Source organism: Chrysemys picta, chromosome 4 (genome assembly GCF_011386835.1).
Source record: "Chrysemys picta bellii isolate R12L10 chromosome 4, ASM1138683v2, whole genome shotgun sequence".
Taxonomy (NCBI): domain Eukaryota; kingdom Metazoa; phylum Chordata; order Testudines; family Emydidae; genus Chrysemys; species Chrysemys picta.
The window spans coordinates 53,037,187-53,056,252 of NC_088794.1; the positions used below are offsets into that span (position 1 = coordinate 53,037,187).

The 19,066-nt window shown below is 46.4% G+C and overlaps 1 protein-coding gene across 1 annotated transcript; it reads right to left on the reverse strand.

Annotated features, from left to right (window-relative positions):
- Nucleotides 1-14,907: 14,907 nt before the first annotated feature.
- On the reverse strand, nt 14,908-17,447 carry LOC135983025 (uncharacterized). Its single transcript, XM_065592257.1, has 2 exons — nt 16,472-17,447; nt 14,908-15,477 (listed from the first exon to the last, which is right to left on the reverse strand). Exons 1-2 carry the CDS (start codon nt 17,046-17,048, stop codon nt 15,002-15,004), a joined length of 1,053 nt encoding a protein of 350 aa, XP_065448329.1. The 5' UTR covers nt 17,049-17,447; the 3' UTR covers nt 14,908-15,001.
- Nucleotides 17,448-19,066: the final 1,619 nt, after the last annotated feature.

The following is a 19,066-nucleotide window of genomic DNA, read 5'->3' on the forward strand; positions in this document are numbered from 1 at the left end:
CAGTGAGCAGGTGCACAGCTCCTTTCCTGAGTCCCTGGGTGTGTGAAAGTTGCACTATCAATAGTGCCCATACCAAAAAAAATCATAACAATGACTTAAACCTCACTAAATTAAAATAATCAGTTGTGGGTTCCTTTTACTTGGCTTCTGGATTTTGAGCCTATAGAGCAGGGGTGGGCAAACTACAGGCTGCGGGCCGGATCCAGCCTGCAAGCCATTTTAAACTGGCCCGCAAGCTCCTTCTGGGTAGCAGGGTCTGGGGCTGTCCCCGCTCTGGCACTCCAGCTGGGGTGCAAGGTTGGGGGCCACACCACATGGTTCCTGGAAGCTGCGGCATGGCCCCGCTCTGGCTCCTATGCACTCCAATGGCCCTCTCCTGTTCTCCAATGGGAGCTACAGGGGCGGTGCTTGCAGACGGGGCAGCGTGCAGAGCCACCTGTCTGCACCTCCATGTAGAAGCTGGAGAAGAGACATGCTGCTTCTTCTGGGAGCCGCTTGAGGTAAGTGCCAATCAGAGCCTGCACCCCAAAGTGCTTTACAATAGTTAGCTAATGGTACATTTGGAAAGATCTTTAAGTGGTCCGCCGAGACCCTCGGCAATTTTCAAGTGGTCCGCGAAAAAGAAAGTTTGAGAACCACTGGTCTAGATAATATTTAGTTCTGCCATTAGTGCAGGGGACTGGACTAGATGATTTCTTAAGGTCCCTTTCAGCCCTAGAATTCTATGATTCTATGTCCCCACCTCCTTTGTGGCAATGTTTGTCCTTTGGGGTCAATGGAGTGAGAAGCTCCTGCTCTTCCCCAAGAGCAGAACTGTGGTTGTCTGGCACTAGTGTGGAGCACACAATTGGTGGGGCATGCTCTCTGTGCCCTCTCCCCCTTGTACGTTCACACAAGAGCCAGGCACAAACTAGCCTTAAATTGGGGAGCAAGGTACTAACTCACTTTTATGTATCCATTAAACTATTTCTGTTTGATTTTGCTATTAATTTGAATGAAAGATAGCACGGATGCAAGTGAGAAAATAACACCACTTGCTAGAGCCAGGCATGATGTGAACAGACACCATGCAGCTTCCCCTCAAAGCTCTGCCAATGCACAGCATTACTGACTAGTCTAGTCCTGGGAACTTCCTGAACAGAGGCTGCCGAACAATGGTGATTCAGCGGCCTAGGTAAATGTCCCAAACTCCTGCCATCCAAGCTACTCTGCTATACTGCAGAATTATTATTAATGCTGTAATCTTCTTTTTACTCTATCAGGTCTGTTTGAAGAGCACAGCCATTGCCTTATCTAATCTGTGATCAGTTTTAATTAACAGAAAGGACCTTGCCCTTCCAACTCCTCAGCTGAACCACAATTATTTATGTGTTGTTTTTGTTTGAGAGTGTTTTGTATGTTTATCTTTTATTCATTCGTTAGCCTTCATTATTGTAAAAGGCTATACAGATACGTGTTGCACATCATGCAGTGAAAATAGTCAGCCCAATGTAAACTGATCTCCAGTTGAAGGCCCATCAGGTAGAATGCTTTGCTCACTCTATTGTATTGTCTTTCTTGTAATGTTTTAATGGTTTATGGCCCAACCTGCAGGGTCCTGCGTGTCCTCAACTCCCACTGAAGTCAGTGGGAAATGAGGCTGCTCAGCCTCTCATAGAACCAACCCTAGAATATTTTAATCTACTTATGGTTTTTTTTAATATTCATTATGTTTTTGCTGTAATTTGTATATATCTCGGAATGATTAACAGATCATTTGAAGTAACAGTGCTTGTACTTCTGTTACTCGTTATAAAAGCTACATCAATGTATTTTAAATACTGTAAATACAGTATGAAATGGCAATAAAAACAACATCACAGTCAATTCCCTATCCATTTTTTGGACTATGAGAGCTCATATGGAAGCAGATGATTCCTCCCCCGGGGTTTCCAGATTTTGTGACAGGTAGTTTTCCACAACCCAACGGGGTGTGCCTAGTCTGCATAAAATAAGGATACTTTATACTTGTAAGGCATCTTTTTTCCAAGTATTTAAAAGAATTTTACAAATATGAATCTATGTATTTTAAGTATTTATAGTAGGGCTGTCGATTAATCGCAATTAACTCATGCGATTAACTCAAAAAAATTAACTGCGATTAAAAAAATTAATTGCGATTTAATCGCACTGTTAAACAATAGAATACCAATTGAAATGTATTAAATATTTTGGATATTTTTCTACCTTTTCAAATATACTGATTTCTATTACAACACAGAATACAATGTGTACAGTGCTCAATTTATATTATTTTTATTATAAATATTTGCACTGTAAAAATGATAAACAAAAGAAATTGTATTTTTTAATTTACCTCATACAAGTACCGTAGTGCAATCTTGTTATAGTGAAAGTGGAACTTACAAATGTAGATTTTTTTGTTATATAACTTCACTCAAAAACAAAACAATGTAAAACATTAGAGCCTACAAGTCCACTCAGTCCTACTTCTTGTTCAGCCAATTGCTAAGACAAACAAGTTTATTTACATTTATGGGAAATACTGCTGATTGCTTCTTATTTACGTCACCTGAAAGTGAAAACAGGCATTCACATGGCACATTCATATGCAGGGCCGGCACTTCCACTAGGCGACCCTAGGCGGTTGCCTAGGGCGGCAGGATTTGGGCGGCGACATTTTGCTGCCCTCGGCGGAAATTCGGTGGCGAGGGGTCCTTCCGCTCCGGGTCTTCAGCGGAAATTCGGCAGCGGGTCCTTCACTCGCTCCGGGACCCGCCGCCGAAGTGCCCTGAAGACGCGGAGCGGAAGGACCCCCCGCCGCCACATGCTCAGAGGAGGAGCGCTGCCAGCTAGGGCGGCAAAAATCCTGGCACCGCTCTTGTTCATATGCCCCTTCATGCTTCGGTCACCGTTCCAGAGGACATGCTTCCATGCTGATGACACTCGTTAAAAAAATAATGTGTTAATTAAATTTGTGACTGAACTCCTTGGGGGAGAATTGTATGTCTCCTGTTCTATTTTACCTGCATTCTGCCATGTATTTCATGTTATTGCAGTCTCGGATGATGACCCAGCACATGTTCATTTTAAGAACATTTTCACAGCAGATTTGACAAAACGCAAAGAAGGTACCAATATGAGATTTCTAAGGATAGATACAGCACTTGACCCAAGGTTTAAGAATCTGAAGTGCCTTCCAAAATCTGAGAAAGATGAGGTATGGAGCATGCTTTCAGAAGTCTTAAAAGAGCAACACTCCAATGCGGAAACTACTGAACCCGAACCACCAAAAAAGAAAATCAATCTTCTGCTAGTGGCATCTGACTCAGATAATGAAAATGAACATGCGTCAGTCCATTCTGCTTTGGATTGTTATCGAGCAGAATCCGTCATCAGTATGGAAACGTCCTCTGGCAGTTGAAGCATGAAAGGAGATATGAATCTTTAGCACATCTGGCACGTAAATATCTTTCAATGCCAGCTACAACAGTGCCATGCGAATGCCTGTTCTCACTTTCAGGTGACATTGTAAACAAGATGTGGGCAGCATTATCTCCTGCAAATTGTAACCAAACTTGTCTGTCTGCGCGATTGGCTGAAGTAGGACTGAATGGACTTGTAGGTTCTAAAGTTTTACATTGTTTTATTTTTGGATGCAATTATTTTTTGTACATAATTCTACATTTGTAAGTTCAACTTTCATTATAAAGAGATTGCACTACAGTACTTGTATTAGGTGAATTGAAATATACTATTCCTTTTTTTTTACAGTGCAAATATTTGTAATCAAAAGTAATATAAAGTGAGCACTGTACACTTTGTATTCTGTGTTGTAATTGAAATTAATATATTTGAAAATGTAGAAAACATCCAAAAATATTTAAATAAATAGTATTCTATTATTGTTTAACAGTGCGATTAATCGCACTATTAATTGCAATTAATTTTTTTTATCGCATGATTAATCGCAATTAATTTTTTTAATCGCTTGACAGCCCTAATTTATAGAGAACATGTAGATGATAGTGTCCAATACTGGCTCACTGAGGTCAATAAGAACTTTACCATTGACTTCAGTGGGTTCAGGATCAAAGCTCAAGTGCTCAGAGGAATCCTGTGAAGAAACAGAGGTATTATTATGCACATTTTATGGACATGGGGACTAAGGTTAAGTGATAATTTAGTATATTTAGGTTCTTATACTATATTCATCACCACAGTATCTGGGTGCCTTCCAGTAGTGCATTCAGTGATGTGACTAACATCTGTCACATGTGGTTTATTCTCCCATCCTATTCCCAGGAGGGGAATTTTGTGTGCAGTCGAGTATTTATTTTGGTAGGTTTGGGAGTTTGTTTTGTTTGAGGTTATTTTTTGGATGGGGGGGGTTGGTTAATGCACAGGTCCGGGGCTCCAGCTGTCTCTGCCGCCTTGGTCCTTTAAATAGCCGCGGGAGTCCCGCTGCTTCCGCAGGGCTCCCGCGGCTATTTACAGGGCCGGGGCAGTAGAAGCAGGGGAGCCGCGGGCCCTTTAAATAGCCTCCAGAGCCCATGGGTAGCGGGGGGCTCCAGGGGCTATTTGGGGGAAGGGATAGCTCAGTGGTTTGAGCATTGGCCTGCTAAACTCAGGATTGTGAGTTCAGTCCTTGAGGGAGCCATTTAGGGAACTGGGGTAAAAATCTGTCTGGGGATTGGTCCTACTTTGAGCAGGGGATTGGACTAGATGACCTCCTGAGGTCCCTTCCAACCCTAATATTCTATGAAGGGGCTCCAGCTGCCTCTGCCGCCCAGGTCCTTTAAATAGCTGCTGGAGCCCCGCCGTTTCCCCAGGGCTCCCACAGCTATTTACAGGGCTCGGGTGGTAGAAGCAGGGGAGCCCCGGGCCCTTTAAATAGCCCCTGGAGTCCCAGGCTGCTGCTGCTGCTGCTACCCCGGTGCGGGGGGGACACTTACCTTACAGGGTGGGTTGGGGCTGGGGCTGGGGCTGGGGCTGGCTCTCACTCCCTCAGCCACGGCCCTTCCACCCTAGGCCCCGCCCCTTCCGGGGACCATAGCTGGCACCAGCGTACCGGTAAGTCACTGGACTTACTTTCACCCCTGGATTCAGTAGGCCAAAGACCTTCAAACCCTTCCCTTAGGGTGGGGACCACCCTTAGACCAGAGGACCTGTCCATTTGCTGGATCAGAAAGAAGGCCCTGAGTCAGTTTAAACTCAGGCTATTTGACAAAAATCCTTTCTTTTTCTGTTGGTTCCTTGAAAATCTAGTTTGAACCAGTATATGTGAGCCTTTCCAGGTGGTGGTAGCTCTCTGGAGTTGTTAACAACCTCAGTGAATTTGCCTAACCACCCCACCACTGTTCTTAGTTCCTGGAGATCTGTGGTTCCCCTTCCCCATGGAATTACATATAATCCCATAATAGTAGGGTTACCATACGTCCGGATTTTCCCGGACATGTCCGGCTTTTTGGGCCTCAAATCTCCGTCCGGGAGGAAATCCCAAAAAGCCGGACATGTCCGGGAAAATAGAGAGGGAAGGGTCGTGGGGCTTGGGTCTGGGCAGGAGACTGGGGCCGGCGGTGCTCGGCCGGGGGCCGGAGCCGCTGGGGCCGGCGGTGCTCAGCCGGGGGCCGGGGCCGCTGGGGCGGGAGACGCCGGGGTCAGTGCCTCTTGGCCTGGGCCAGCCGGCTGCCGGAGGGAGCTGCTCGGCTGGGGGAGCCGGACTGGGCCGCGCCGCGCCCCGCCCCGCCCGAGCCCCATCCCCATCCCCATCCCCAGCTTATCTGCTGCCTCCCTGTTTCAGGCTTCCTGCGAACATTCGATTTGCGGGAAGAAGGGGAGGGGGAGGAATAGGGGGGCGGAGCGTTCAGGGGAGGGGGCAGAGTTGGGGCAGGGACTTTGGGTGGCGGGGAAGGGGTGGAGTTGGGGTGGGGCCGGAGTGTCCTCCTTTTTTAAAATTAAAATATGGTAACCCTACACAATAGTACGTAAACACTGGATTTATATTTTTAATACAATGAACTCCTGAAGTACCTATGCTCAATTCAGAAAGGATATTGTCTTATCTGTCACAAACAGGAACTTGATACTTATTTTTCAGGCCCTAGCCTCCACCTTTTCATGCATGTTGATACACTAAAACCTGCATATACAGGTACTTGGGTCTCGCAACTGTTTGTGCAAAAAATACTGGGTAGAGAAGGAAGTCATTTTGATGCCCCATGTAAAATCTGGCCCTCTTTATACACAACCTACACAAAGGGGATTTGAGGATTATGTTCTGAGCTTTTTGGGAACATATACATCATAGCATATTGTGAGGTGTTTTCTTTTCTTGCTGCACTGACCTCTTATTTAATTTAAACATGAGCATATATATACACACATCTACAAGAGAGGATTAGATTCCTGCAAGGAGTTTGGAGGCTCAACAAGGCCTATGCAGATCAAGAACTTTGCATCCCCAAAAGCAGACACCTCCCCCTGCCAAACTATGGTTAGCACCCCTCTGACCACACCTCTGTTTTCCCCTTTACTCTTGATTTTGCTCCAAAGTGAAGACCGGGCAGCCTGTAGTCACTCAGCAGTAACCTCTATGCACTGGGTTAACACATGCACCTCTGCTTCTTACTCACTGCTGTACCTGGATCCTCTACAGTCCCATGGCCCAGATACAAGTTTTTTTCTGGCATTCAGCTCCTGGATCCCTGTGCCTTTTACTACAGAATCTCATTACGGCCACTGGGGAAAACCATATTCTTTGGGCCAAATGCTGGTATTTGCCTACAGCCTAAGCAAACAGGCTAAGAACATGGGAACTACATGGAGGCTAGGGTACTAGGTTGCAGTGATATCTCAGGTCTCTCTGTATGAGTTTTAGCCATTGGATCCCTGTAGTTGTAGATCTACTAGTCATGCCCCCACCCCAAGTCTCTCCACAGCTGCTTAATTCTCCTGCATGGCCTCTCTGCTCTGTGCCCCTCTCTTTGAACAGTTCTTCCACCCCAGGAGAATTTACTATTAGAAGCATATAACATGTTGTGGCTTTGATAGGCACCAATAAAGTCAGCAGTTATGAAGGATGTCGTAGTCACACATTTTTTTCTTTTTTTAGTAAAACCACAGTGTAATTAATCCACAATAACTTGTATTTGTTGTGCATAAAATACTGAAGAGCCTACAGTATTTACAACCTAAAGTATCATACATGGAGATTATTTGTTTAATTACTTCTGTGAATGAAAGAAATTCTTGCTTGTTTATGGTTACTTGCCACACCTTTGTACAATAATCCATCATATACTGTTTTTGCTGAAGTGTCATATGGTCCAGATCTTCTGACTACTGAGTTTCAGAAACAGCATTAGCAGTATCAAGTCCACTCTAATGTCTCTTGCTGTCAGGGTCTTAGCAAGCATAATGTTCTCTATAGTGCCGTTACCATCACAGCCACTTTAATTATTGTAATCAAAGGTGACATCTGTGTCATTTAGATGTATAAGTGCATTTTATAAAGGTGATGAACAGTTGCTTACGGTAACAAAGGAAGCAACTGGACAGTGCAAAAACAGAGTACAAAGTTAATGGGATCATTAAGATGTTTAACTATGTTCTATTCTGGTGAGCAGAGATAACAACTTACAAAAACATAGAAAAACAAAGGACCAGTATGACAAATGTAACAAGTATCAATCTTCATATTTTCATGTATATTAATGGCTGCCTCTGATGGGATGATCTGACCGTTTAAGAGTAGTGGTGGCTAGCAGGTAGCATGACCCCTTTAAGATTTTGGGAGGTCTGAAATACAAAGACCAAGCAGATATTCCTGGGTCTGCTTCCTCTCTCCCAGTAACTAGTGTTTGGGAAGAATTCCATCACTGTTTCTCTAAGGGCCATGAACCAGGAGCCTTGAAGAGTGGGTTGGGCAAGGCTGGAATGAGCTTTAGGAGGGTGTCACAGGACTGGCCCTGTAAGGGAGTCAGATGCCGAGCCTGCCTGTAACAGGCTCCACTGAAGGGAATGAGCCAACCCAGGTCAATCTGGGCATAGTTGACTGCCTAAGTAGCTGGAAGGCAATTAATTAAGGAGTACCTGTACTTAGAAAAAGACTTAGGAGAGCTCAGTTGAAAAAAAGCACCTGAGGAGGGATGCTTCTAGGGTGACTGAACTAGGCAAAAGCTTTCCAGGCAGGGAGGTCCGGGAGAGGCTGCTGAGCTCACCAGGCAGCAGAGAAGCCTAAGACCTTACAGTAGAAGGAGCTGCTACTGCTGGAACACAGAGACGTGTGAGGATTTTGTAAGTTTTATTTGGGCTCTGAGGTAAGAGCCTTTAAACACTTGCACAAGCACTCCTTTCATAAGGCTTTATTAAAGGGAGAGAAACTGCTGTAGAGTGTTTGACTTCTCCTTCATTGGGCTGTTTATGTGGCCTCATTGTTACCTAATTAAGTGGGGGCACCCAAGGCAGGACATAGAGTCACACTCTACTGCCAGGGGGTGCTTAGGAGGTGAAAGTGCCCCTTCTACAGATAGGGAGCAGCATATATGCTGTCTCCTCCCTCCAACAAGGCAGCCACCAGGAGCAGTAGAGGGAGAAGGGGCCCCAGATGAAGGTGACGCTGGTTAAAGCCCTGCAGGTGCCTTAAACCACAAGCCCAGCTCCAGGAGGATGGCTGGGGGAACTGCCATCTGACAGAAGATGTTAATTGAAACCTTTTATTGGACCAATTTCTGTTGGTGAAAGAGACAAGCTTTCAAGCCACACAGAGCTCTTCTTCAGGTCGAGGACAGATACTACAAGTCTCAGAGCTAAATGTCAGGTGAACAGATTGTATAGCATAAGTAGTTAGCACATATTCTAAGGGAACATTCAAGGCAGATACTTGATACCCAAACATGTGACACACAAAATACAAATATGCTCTGCCCCACCTTGAGCTTTATTTTCTTTTTTAATTACTGGCTATTAATCACTGCTCAAACTATTCTAAGGCTATGTTTACACTGGCAATTGAATGACAAAACTTTTGTCTTTCAGAGGTATTAAAAAAAATCCCGAAAGACAAAAGTTTTGCTGCAACAAGCGCCAGTGTGAACAGTGCGTCCTGCTGACAACACAAAATGCCGCTCACTGGGGGGTGGAAGGAGAGCCGACAAACAGCAGCTACACTGAACAACTTTTAGTGGCACGGATGTAGCGACACACCAATGTCGCTTAAAGCTGTGTAGTGTAGACATACTCAATATTAGGAGCTGTTCCCCCTCTGAGTGACATTCAACCTTTAACATCTGCTTCCTCCCTCCCATATCCCCTCCTTGCTACTTTTATCTCTACCTTGAGTGCAAACAGCTTTAGAACTATCCTTCTGATATAAGGCATAGTTTGAATACTTAAAAAGTGACCCATCATTGCAGGATGAGTGTCCTGGAGGGGAGTCATAGAAAACCACATTCAATGTGACATAGGAATGTGAGAGGGTAGAGTTCTGGAATCTAGATATAAAACCACCAGAAATTACAGAGATTCCATTTTCCCTGTTGGACTATTGCCAGGAATGAGTTGAGTCTCATGACCACATGCTTTCCAGAACTAAACTAAATAGTTTTTGCTGGAGTTATGTTAGTCTGCCATCTAGTGAATAACACTGAAATGAACACTTGCCAGAATTCGAAGGGATGTGAGAAAGAAAAATTTGGTTATCACTTGGTGGGGGTAAAGATATGTTTTAATTACACACAAAAAGAATGTTATTTAGGTTGCAAAGTCTTGCACTCAAAAGTTTGCAAATGCCAGAACTAAGGTTGTCTGTGCAACCTTAATTATGTACCTTTGTGAGTATACATAGTTCTTATTACATGTTCACATACTATTCCCTTTATTTGGTGCATAGGTAAGACAGTGTTGATCAATATTTCTTTTTGCTTTCATCGTGTGATGCTTTATTTACTGCATACCATCCAAAGCTTTCACTGAATACAGAAATACAGTATTAATTTCCTCATGGCCTTTTCTAGTAAGTTCATAATGCCTCACAAATATTAATTAATTTATCTTTACAACCCCACTAAGAGCTAAGAAGATATTTTATCCCTATTTTATAAGTGGGTAACTGAATCACAGAGAGATTAAAGCCAACATTGTCAAAAGTATCCACACATTTTGGGTGCCCAGTTTGAGACATGCAGAGCCTGGTTTTTCAGAGATGCTGAGCTGTATCTCCGGCTTCAGTGGTGAGTGCTCAGCTCCTCTGAAAAGGAGGCCCTAGGTGTCTCAGGTTGAACCTGGGAAATGTGGAGCACACAATTAGGCCCCAATCTTGCAAACATATATGTCTATGCTTAACTTTAAGCATGTGACCATTCCCACTGAGGCAAATGAGACTACTCACTAGCTTAAAGGTAAGGACAAGTATAAGTGATCACAGGATTGCGCCTTATTACTAATGCAAAAGAGGATTGCTCTCTGCCCTCAAATTAGCTGAAAAACATTATATAATTCTCTTTTGTATAGACTCCATTTCACTCCTAAAGATTTCAGTTGAGAGCTAGAATATCTAATTGTTGGCTTAAAGTGGATGTCATGCTGTTCCTGATGTTTAGCAGTCCCTATTCAGTTAAAAAGTGAACCCTGAAAATAAAGTGCTAATAGAAAGACATGCAGCCTTATTTAAGTTTCCAAAAAGGTTTACAAGAACAATGTAAATAAATAATTATGAAATAATAAAAGTTGACTAATATTTGTATAAGAAAAAGAAATAATTAATTGAGTGGAGAAGAGTATTCAAGTAAAAAAGGAACAGGAATTAGAGAGAGAGAAATAAATCTAAATATGGGTGAATTGTATATACTTCCTGGAAAGCTGACCCAAATATTTCTAAGGATGTTCATTTTTATTTCAGTATTGTGCTAAAACACACAACCAGGGTGAAATCCTGGCCCCACTGAAGTCAGTGACAAAAATCAATAAATTCCTTAGTTTATATTATTGTGCTAAACTACATTTAATTTACACATTTCACCCCTTCCTGCACTCTGTCCACTAAGCCATCTCTGACTACTTCTAATATTCCAAATCTCTAAGTATCTTCCACATCCTTTTGTGTACAAGTGTTAAAACATGAGTAGTTCCTGTCTACTCTGCAAAATGGAACCATCCTTTATTCGCATAGTATCTGGGTCCTCTGACAGAAGTATTTCAAAGATTCATAGGTTTTAAAGCCACAAGGTACCATTATGATCATCTAGTCTAATTTCATCCATAACATAGGGCATAGAACTTAACTCATTTGTAATGCTGACAAAACCAATGATAATCACCAACACCTTGAATTGCACCTGGTAGTGAACAAGCTGTGAGCACAAAGACTTGAGCACATATGTTAGATGCCTGCAATGGCCCATTCTGCTCAGAAGGCATCCTGCATCAGATGAAGCTGCTGGCTGATCTTTTAAGCTATCCCTAGGTACACGGGGATACCTGCTGTACTCAAGATTGATGATGACAAAGGAGTGCATGAATCAGAAAGAATCATAGAAATGTAGGAGTGGAAAGGATCTCGATAGGTCATCTAGTCCAGTCCCCTGCACTGAAGCAAGACTAAGTATTATCCCTGACAGGTGTTGCCACCCTTACTTCTGAGCTGCTGCTGGCGGTGGCACTGCCTTCACAGCTGGGCAGCCATCCAGCAGCCACCACTCTCCAGCTGTCCAGCTCTGAATGTGCATAGTAAGTTTCTTTTCCCTAAAGCTTCTCAGGCCCCCCAGAATACATTCTGCACTCCCCAGTTTGAGAACATCTGCTCTAGGTAATTTGTTCCAGTTCTTAACTACCCTTACAGCTAGGAAGTTTTTACTAATGTCTAACTTAAATCTTCCTTGCTGCAATTTAAATCAGAAATAACTATAGTCTTCTGGCCATTATAGATGATAAAAGGGACCCTCACTGTATCTGAGAGTCTGGGAGCAGCAACAGAGCCAATAGCACAACTCAGCTGAATTATTTTTGCAAAAGGTGGCTATATCAAAGGTGTCCATGATTCTTGAAATACCATTAGGTTCTCTGCATTTATAGTGTAGAGTGGAGTGTCAGATGAATTCCATTTTTTAATTATGGTCTGTGGAGATGAGGTATACATTTTGGACTACATTCTTCCTTTAAACCAAAGAACACCCATTGAAATCAATGGGAAGATCGTACAAAGTTCAAGGGTAGAATATGGCCTTTATATAGTAACGGGCCCATCACCACTCTTCCCTAGGTAGACTCTCTCCCCCCACAACCCCTGACCAATGCTTCCTTGTCATCCTACTCAGTAAAGGACTCTGTGTGGTATACCCTGCCAATGCTACTCCAGAAGAACTATGATGGAGTGGGAACAGTAAAGGCTTCCCAAAGAGTCCTCTGATGGGGTGAAGAGCTTTGGGTTTCAGAGGTAACCCATAAAAATTGAACTGGACAGTTCAAACCTCTTAGAGACATTGTTTCAGGCCTGTCTATGCTTAAAATTTAAGTTGACCTACCTACGTCACTCAAGGATGTGAAAAATTCACACTTCTGAGCTACATAGTTAAGCCAATCTAAGCCTTAGGCCTTGTCTACACTACGAGAGTAGTTCGATTTTACTTGCATCGAATTTTTGTAATCGATATTGCAAAGTCGAACGTGTGTGTCCACACTAAGGACAGTAATTCGACTTTGTGCGTCCACACTAACGGTGATAGCGTCGACATTCGAAGCGGTGCACTGTGGTCAGCTATCCCACAGTTCCCGCAGTCCCCTCTGCCCATTGGAATTCTGGGTGTAGCCGGCAATGCCTTCTGGGTAACAAAATGAGTCGAGGGTGCTTTTGGGAAACTGTCGTCATCCGTCCATCACTCCCGCCCTCCCTCCCTGAAAGCGCCGGCGGGAAAACAGTTCGCGCGCTTTTCCAGTCATTGACAGCGCGGACGCCACTGTACTCCGAGCATGGAGCCCGCTGCGACCATCGCTGCAGTTGTGGCCGCTCTCAACGTCTCGCAGCTTATCATAAAGGTTTCCCTGAGGCAGATGCAGAAAAGTCAGGCAAGGAGGCTACGGCACCGCGGTGATGTCCTGAAGTCTGAGAGTAGCACAGACCTGTCAGAAAGCAGGCGACCCAGCGCCGAGGACATCACAGTGGCAATGGGTCATGTTGATGCCGTGGAACGGCGATTCTGGGCACGGGAGACAAGCACTGAGTGGTGGGACCGCATAGTGCTGCAGGTCTGGGATGAATCCCAGTGGCTGCGAAACTTTCGCATGCGGAAGGGAACTTTCCTGGAACTTTGTGAGTTGCTGTCCCCTGCCCTGAAGCGCAGTGACACCCGGTTGCGAGCTGCACTGAGTGTACAGAAGCGAGTGGCCATAGCCCTGTGGAAGCTTGCAACGCCAGACAGCTACCGGTCAGTCGCGAACCAGTTTGGGGTGGGCAAATCTACCGTGGGGGTTGTTGTGATGCAAGTAGCGAAGGCAATCGTTGATGTACTGCTGCCAAAGGTAGTGACCCTGGGAAACGTGGAGGCGATCATAGATGGCTTCGCAGCGATGGGATTCCCAAACTGCGGTGGGGCCATAGATGGAACTCACATCCCTATCCTGGCACCGGACCACCAGGCCACCCAGTACATTAACCGAAAGGGCTACTTTTCCATGGTGCTGCAAGCACTGGTGGACCACAGGGGACGTTTTACCAACATCTACGTGGGATGGCCGGGCAAGGTTCATGACGCTCGTGTTTTCAGGAACTCTGGTCTGTTTAGACGGCTGCAACAAGGTATTTACTTCCCGGACCACAAAATAACTGTTGGGGATGTGGAGATGCCTATAGTCATCCTCGGGGACCCAGCCTACCCGCTAATGCCCTGGCTCATGAAGCCCTATACTGGCGCCCTGGACACTGAAAAAGAACTCTTCAACTACCGGCTGAGCAAGTGCAGAATGGTGGTGGAGTGTGCTTTTGGCCGTCTCAAGGGGAGATGGAGAAGCTTACTGACTCGCTGTGATCTCAGCGAAACCAATATCCCCATTGTTATAGCAGCTTGCTGTGTGCTCCACAATCTCTGTGAGAGCAAGGGGGAGACCTTTATGGCGGGGTGGGAGGTTGAGGAAAATAGCCTGGCTGGTGATTACTCACAGCCAGACAGCCGGGCGATTAGAAGAGACCAGCGGGAAGCGCTGTGCATCCGGGAGGCTTTGAAAGCAAAGTTCCTGAGTGAGGAGGGTAACCTGTGATTTTATAGTTTGTGTACTGAGAAGCTAAACCTGCCCCCGTTTCTTTACCCAGGTAATGTTGACTATCCTATCCAGTTACATACCCCCTTCACCCCCCCCTCCAACACACGTGTCGAAATAAAAATAGTTCTACTTTGTTAAAGCACACCGTTTTCTTTAATACTGTTTTAGCGGGAATTTTTTAAAACTGGGACGCAGACTGTGGTGCGGGGCGGGTCTAGTGTTGTGATGCGAATGCAGCTTCTAAACTCAAGGATTGACAGGCTCCGCTGCGGTGGGATGCTTGTTTCAACGGAGCCTGTCACCCCTCCTGATCGGGACTGTGTGTATGGGAGGTCTATTTGACTTTGTGGCAGGGGGAGGACGGTTACAGATCCCATGCTGTGTGGCTCTGTGATCCTGTCTAAGGACCGGCGCTTAAGATCTGTAACTGCCCTCCCCCGCCACAAAGTCACAGAGCAACCCACCCCCCCCCAACATTACATCAAAACAACCTCCCAGACTAACCGGGGCAACTAGTCACTGCATCACTGCACTGTGTATGTGCCCTGCTGCTGTGCCTGCCCCCGACTATGTACCCTGCCAAAGGAGACTGTCCTGTCCAATTTCCAACCCCCTTTCCCCTCCTCCTCCAAAAGAACATGATTGAAACAGTAGTTAACAGAAACGAATTTTTTATTATCAACTACACATGGCATTGGGAGGTGAAACTTGGACGTGGGCTTGTGTCAGGCGGGAAGGAAAGAACTTTTCAAATTTTGGGAAATGAGAGCCTTCTGCTACTAGAGCTCTCTGCAGGGGTGGAGTGAGAGTTAGCAGGGACTCTGCCGCCTCTCCTTCTTTGCACTTTGGGTGAGGTGGGTATGGGACTTGGTGGCGGGGGAGGGCGGTTAGAGATGGACTGCAGCGGGGCTCTGTCCTCCTGCCTCCGTTCCTGCAGAACATCCACAAGGCGCCGGAGCGTGTCCGTTTGCTCCCTCAGTAGTCCAAGCAGCGTTTGAGTCGCCTGCTGGTCTTCCTGCCGCCACCTCTCCTCCCGATCCATGTTGGCTTGGTGCATTCGGGTCAAGTTCTCCCGCCACTGGGTCTGCTGTGCTGCCTGGGCTTGGGAAGAGGCCATAAGCTCAGAGAACATGTCCTCCCGTGTCCTCTTCTTCCTACGCCTAATCCGCGCTAGCCTCTGGGAGTGTGATTCCAGGCTAGGTTGTGAGACAGTCGCAGACGGGGCTGTGGAAATGGGAAAAAGGGAGTGAATTCCTCTGAAAGATAAATGTAGTTGTGAACAAAGAACATAGTCTTTCTCTGTGAACAAGACCATGCACAGCACCTTTCACATGCGCACTCAGCACAAGGTCGAATTCTCGGCCTTCGCATTCTGTGCCTGGGGTCTTGAACAGCACATTTGAGAAGCGAGGCAGCACAACGGAATTTCTGTTGCAGGCAGACATGGTAAGCCGTACACTTGTGGCAGTTTAAAACTTTTATATTACCACTGGCCTCATTTCACATTTAAATCAATGTCAGTCCCTGCTGCCAGCAATCCGGCAAGCGGGAACTCTGCCCCTGTCCCACCCCCTCGCGGCTGTCCCCGGGAATGATCCCTTTCGGCTGCCCCTCTCCCGCCTCCACCGCGTGGCTGCAAACCAGCGGTGACAGTTCTGTAAAGGAACGGGAAAGCAGTCCCAACACTAACATTCCCCTACCTAATTAAAAGCAGGTCACCATGGCCGACATCACCCTGATGAGGATCTCCGAGAGCGACAAAGAGAGAATGCTCCGGGAAAGCCTCCAAAGACCAGGGCCGTATGCCGCCCTGCTGTGCAGAGCAATGATCCCCGAGTACCTGATAATCTCGTGGCGCGGCAACGTGTCGTACTTCGGAGGACCCAATAAGGCCGCTCTCCCCAAGAACCTCATGCAACGGCTTTCAAGTTACCTCCAGGAGAGCTTCATCGAGATGTCCCAGGAGGATTACTGCTCTATCCCCGCACATATAGACCGCATTTTACTGTAGCTGCAGTAGCAGGGAATACACAGTAGAGCGGCTTGTGCAGGACAATCACTGAAAACCGGACATTGCTAGATTTCTTTTCAAAACTTGCACTGCCCCTTACTAAACCGTTAAGCGCCTAGGGCACACTAATCATGAACAACCCATTCTTTTAATTGTTAATATTCCTGTTTTGTTAAAAATAAATGTTTAGATGTTTACAACACTTACTGGCTGATCCTTCACCAGATTCTGTGTCCGGGGTAATGGCTGGGGACGCTTCGTAGGGGATCTCTGTAAGGGTGATGAAGAGATCCTGGCTGTCGGGGAAATCAGCGTTGTGAGAGCTGCCAACTGCCTCGCCCTCCTCATCTCCTTCCTCATCTTCCCCGTCCCCTAACATGTCTGAGGAACCGGCCGTGGACAGTATCCCATCCTCAGAGTCCACGGTCACTGGTGGGGTAGTGGTGGCGGCAGCACCGAGGATGGAATGCAGTGCCTCGTAGAAACGGGATGTCTGGGGATGGGATCCGGAGCGTCCGTTTGCCTCTTTGGTCTTCTGGTAGCCTTGTCTCAGCTCCTTGATTTTCACGCGGCACTGCGTTGCATCCCGGCTGTATCCTCTCTCTGCCATGTCTTTAGAGATCTTCTCGTAGATCTTTGCATTCCTTCTTTTGGATCGCAGCTCGGAAAGCACGGACTCATCGCCCCACACAGCGATGAGATCCAAGACTTCACGATCAGTCCATGCTGGGGCTCTCTTTCTATTCCCAGACTGCATGGCCATCACTGCTGGAGAGCTCTGCATCGTTGCCAGTGCTGCTGTGCTCGCCACGATGTCCAGACAGGAAATGAGATTCAAACTGGCCAGACAGGAAAAGGAATTCAAATTCAAATTTTCCCAGGGCTTTTCCTGTGTGGCTGGTCAGAGCATCCGAGCTCGCACTGCTGTCCAGAGCGTCAACAGAGTGGTGCACTGTGGGATAGCTCCCGGAGCTATTAGCGTCGATTTCCATCCACACCTAGCCTAATTCGACATGGCCATGTCGAATTTAGCGCTACTCCCCTCGTCGGGGAGGAGTACAGAAGTCGAATTAAAGAGACCTCTATGTCGAACTAAATAGCATCGCAGTGTGGACGGGTGCAGGGTTAATTCGATTTAACGGCGCTAACTTCGACATAAACGCCTAGTGTAGACCAGGCCTTAGTGTAGACAGCATTAGGTCAATAGAAGAATTCTTCCATTAACCTATTTTCCACCTCTCAGAGCTTGGCTACACTTGCAAGTTAGAGGGCATTAAAGCAGCCCCGGGCGCCCTAACTCCTGAAGTGTCCACACTGGCAAGGCACGTAGAGCGCCTGGATTCTGCAGCTGGAGCGCTCCTGGTTATCCACCTCCACGAGAAGCATAAAGCTTGCTGCATGCTGGCTGAAACACCCAGGCGTCAGTGTGGACGAGGTGTTGCATTCAGGGCCGTCTTTAGGAAGTGTGGGCCCCGATTCGAATACCCGGCGGCGGCACTTCGGCGGCGGGTCCTTCACTCGCTCCGGGTCTTCCACAGCACGGAAGGACTTGACGCCAAAATGCTGCTGAAGACCTGGAGCGAGCGAAGGACCCGCCGTCGAAGTGCCGCCGAAGACCCACGGGGGCCCGATTCGTGGGAATGGGGGGAATCGGCCTAAAGCCGGCCCTGGTTGCATTATTGCGCTGTGATTGGCCTCCAGAAACATCCCATAATCCCCTGAAGTCAAGTGGTCACTCTTCTCATTGTTTTGAAATTGGCTGCAGGCATGCGGATATCCCCTTTCAAAGCTCTGTTTCTGACAGCCGGCATGCTTATCTGCTCCAGGACAAAGCAAACCATTAGTGTGGAATGCTGCTGTTGTGAGTGTGTGAGAGAGAGAGGCGGGGGGGAGCAGGGTCTGCTGCTGTCTGAATTTACAAGACAGCATGCTGACACGCTCTCAGCCCCCCCAAAACACACTGTCTCTCCCTCCACATACACACAACACACTCCCTGTCACACTCCACCCCACCCCCCCCATTTGAAAAGCACATTGCAGCCACTTGCACACTGGGATAGCTACCACAATGCACTGCTCTTTGTGGCATTGCAAGAGCTGCTAATGTTGCCATGCCAGTGTGCTTGCAGCTGACAGTGTAAACACACGGCAGCGTTTTCCCTGCTGTGAAAAGAAGAACAGGAGGACTTGTGGCACCTTAGAGACTAACAAATTTATTAGAGCATAAGCTTTCGTGGACTACAGCCCACTTCTTCGGATGCATATAGAATGGAACATATATTGAGGAGATATATATACACACATACAGAGAGCATAAACAGGTGGGAGTTGTCTTACCACCTCTGAGAGGCCAATTAATTAAGAGAAAAAAAACTTTTGAAGTGATAATCAAGCTAGCCTAGTACAGACAGACAGATAGATAACAAGTGTGAGAATACTTACAAGGGGAGACAGATTCAATGTCTGTAATGGCTCAGCCATTCCCAGTCCTTATTCAAACCGGAGTTGATTGTGTCTAGTTTGCATATCAATTCTAGCTCAGCAGTTTCTCGTTGGAGTCTGTTTTTGAAGTTTTTCTGTTGTAATATAGCCACCCGCAGGTCTGTCACTGAATGACCAGACAGGTTAAAGTGTTCTCCCACTGGTTTTTGAGTATTTTGATTCCTGATGTCAGATTTGTGTCCATTAATTCTTTTGCGTAGAGACTGTCCGGTTTGGCCAATGTACATGGCAGAGGGGCATTGCTGGCACATGATGGCATATATCACATTGGTAGATGTGCAGGTGAACGAGCCCCTGATG

Bases quoted from the DNA above. Each gene is read 5' to 3' on its own strand.
- LOC135983025 (XM_065592257.1), bottom strand. From the start codon at position 17,048: ATGCAGAGCTCTCCAGCAGTGATGGCCATGCAGTCTGGGAATAGAAAG. The intron at 15,478-16,471 runs GTAAGTGTTGTA...CCATTTCCACAG, and splicing joins ATCTGGTGAAGGATCAGCCA to CCCCGTCTGCGACTGTCTCA.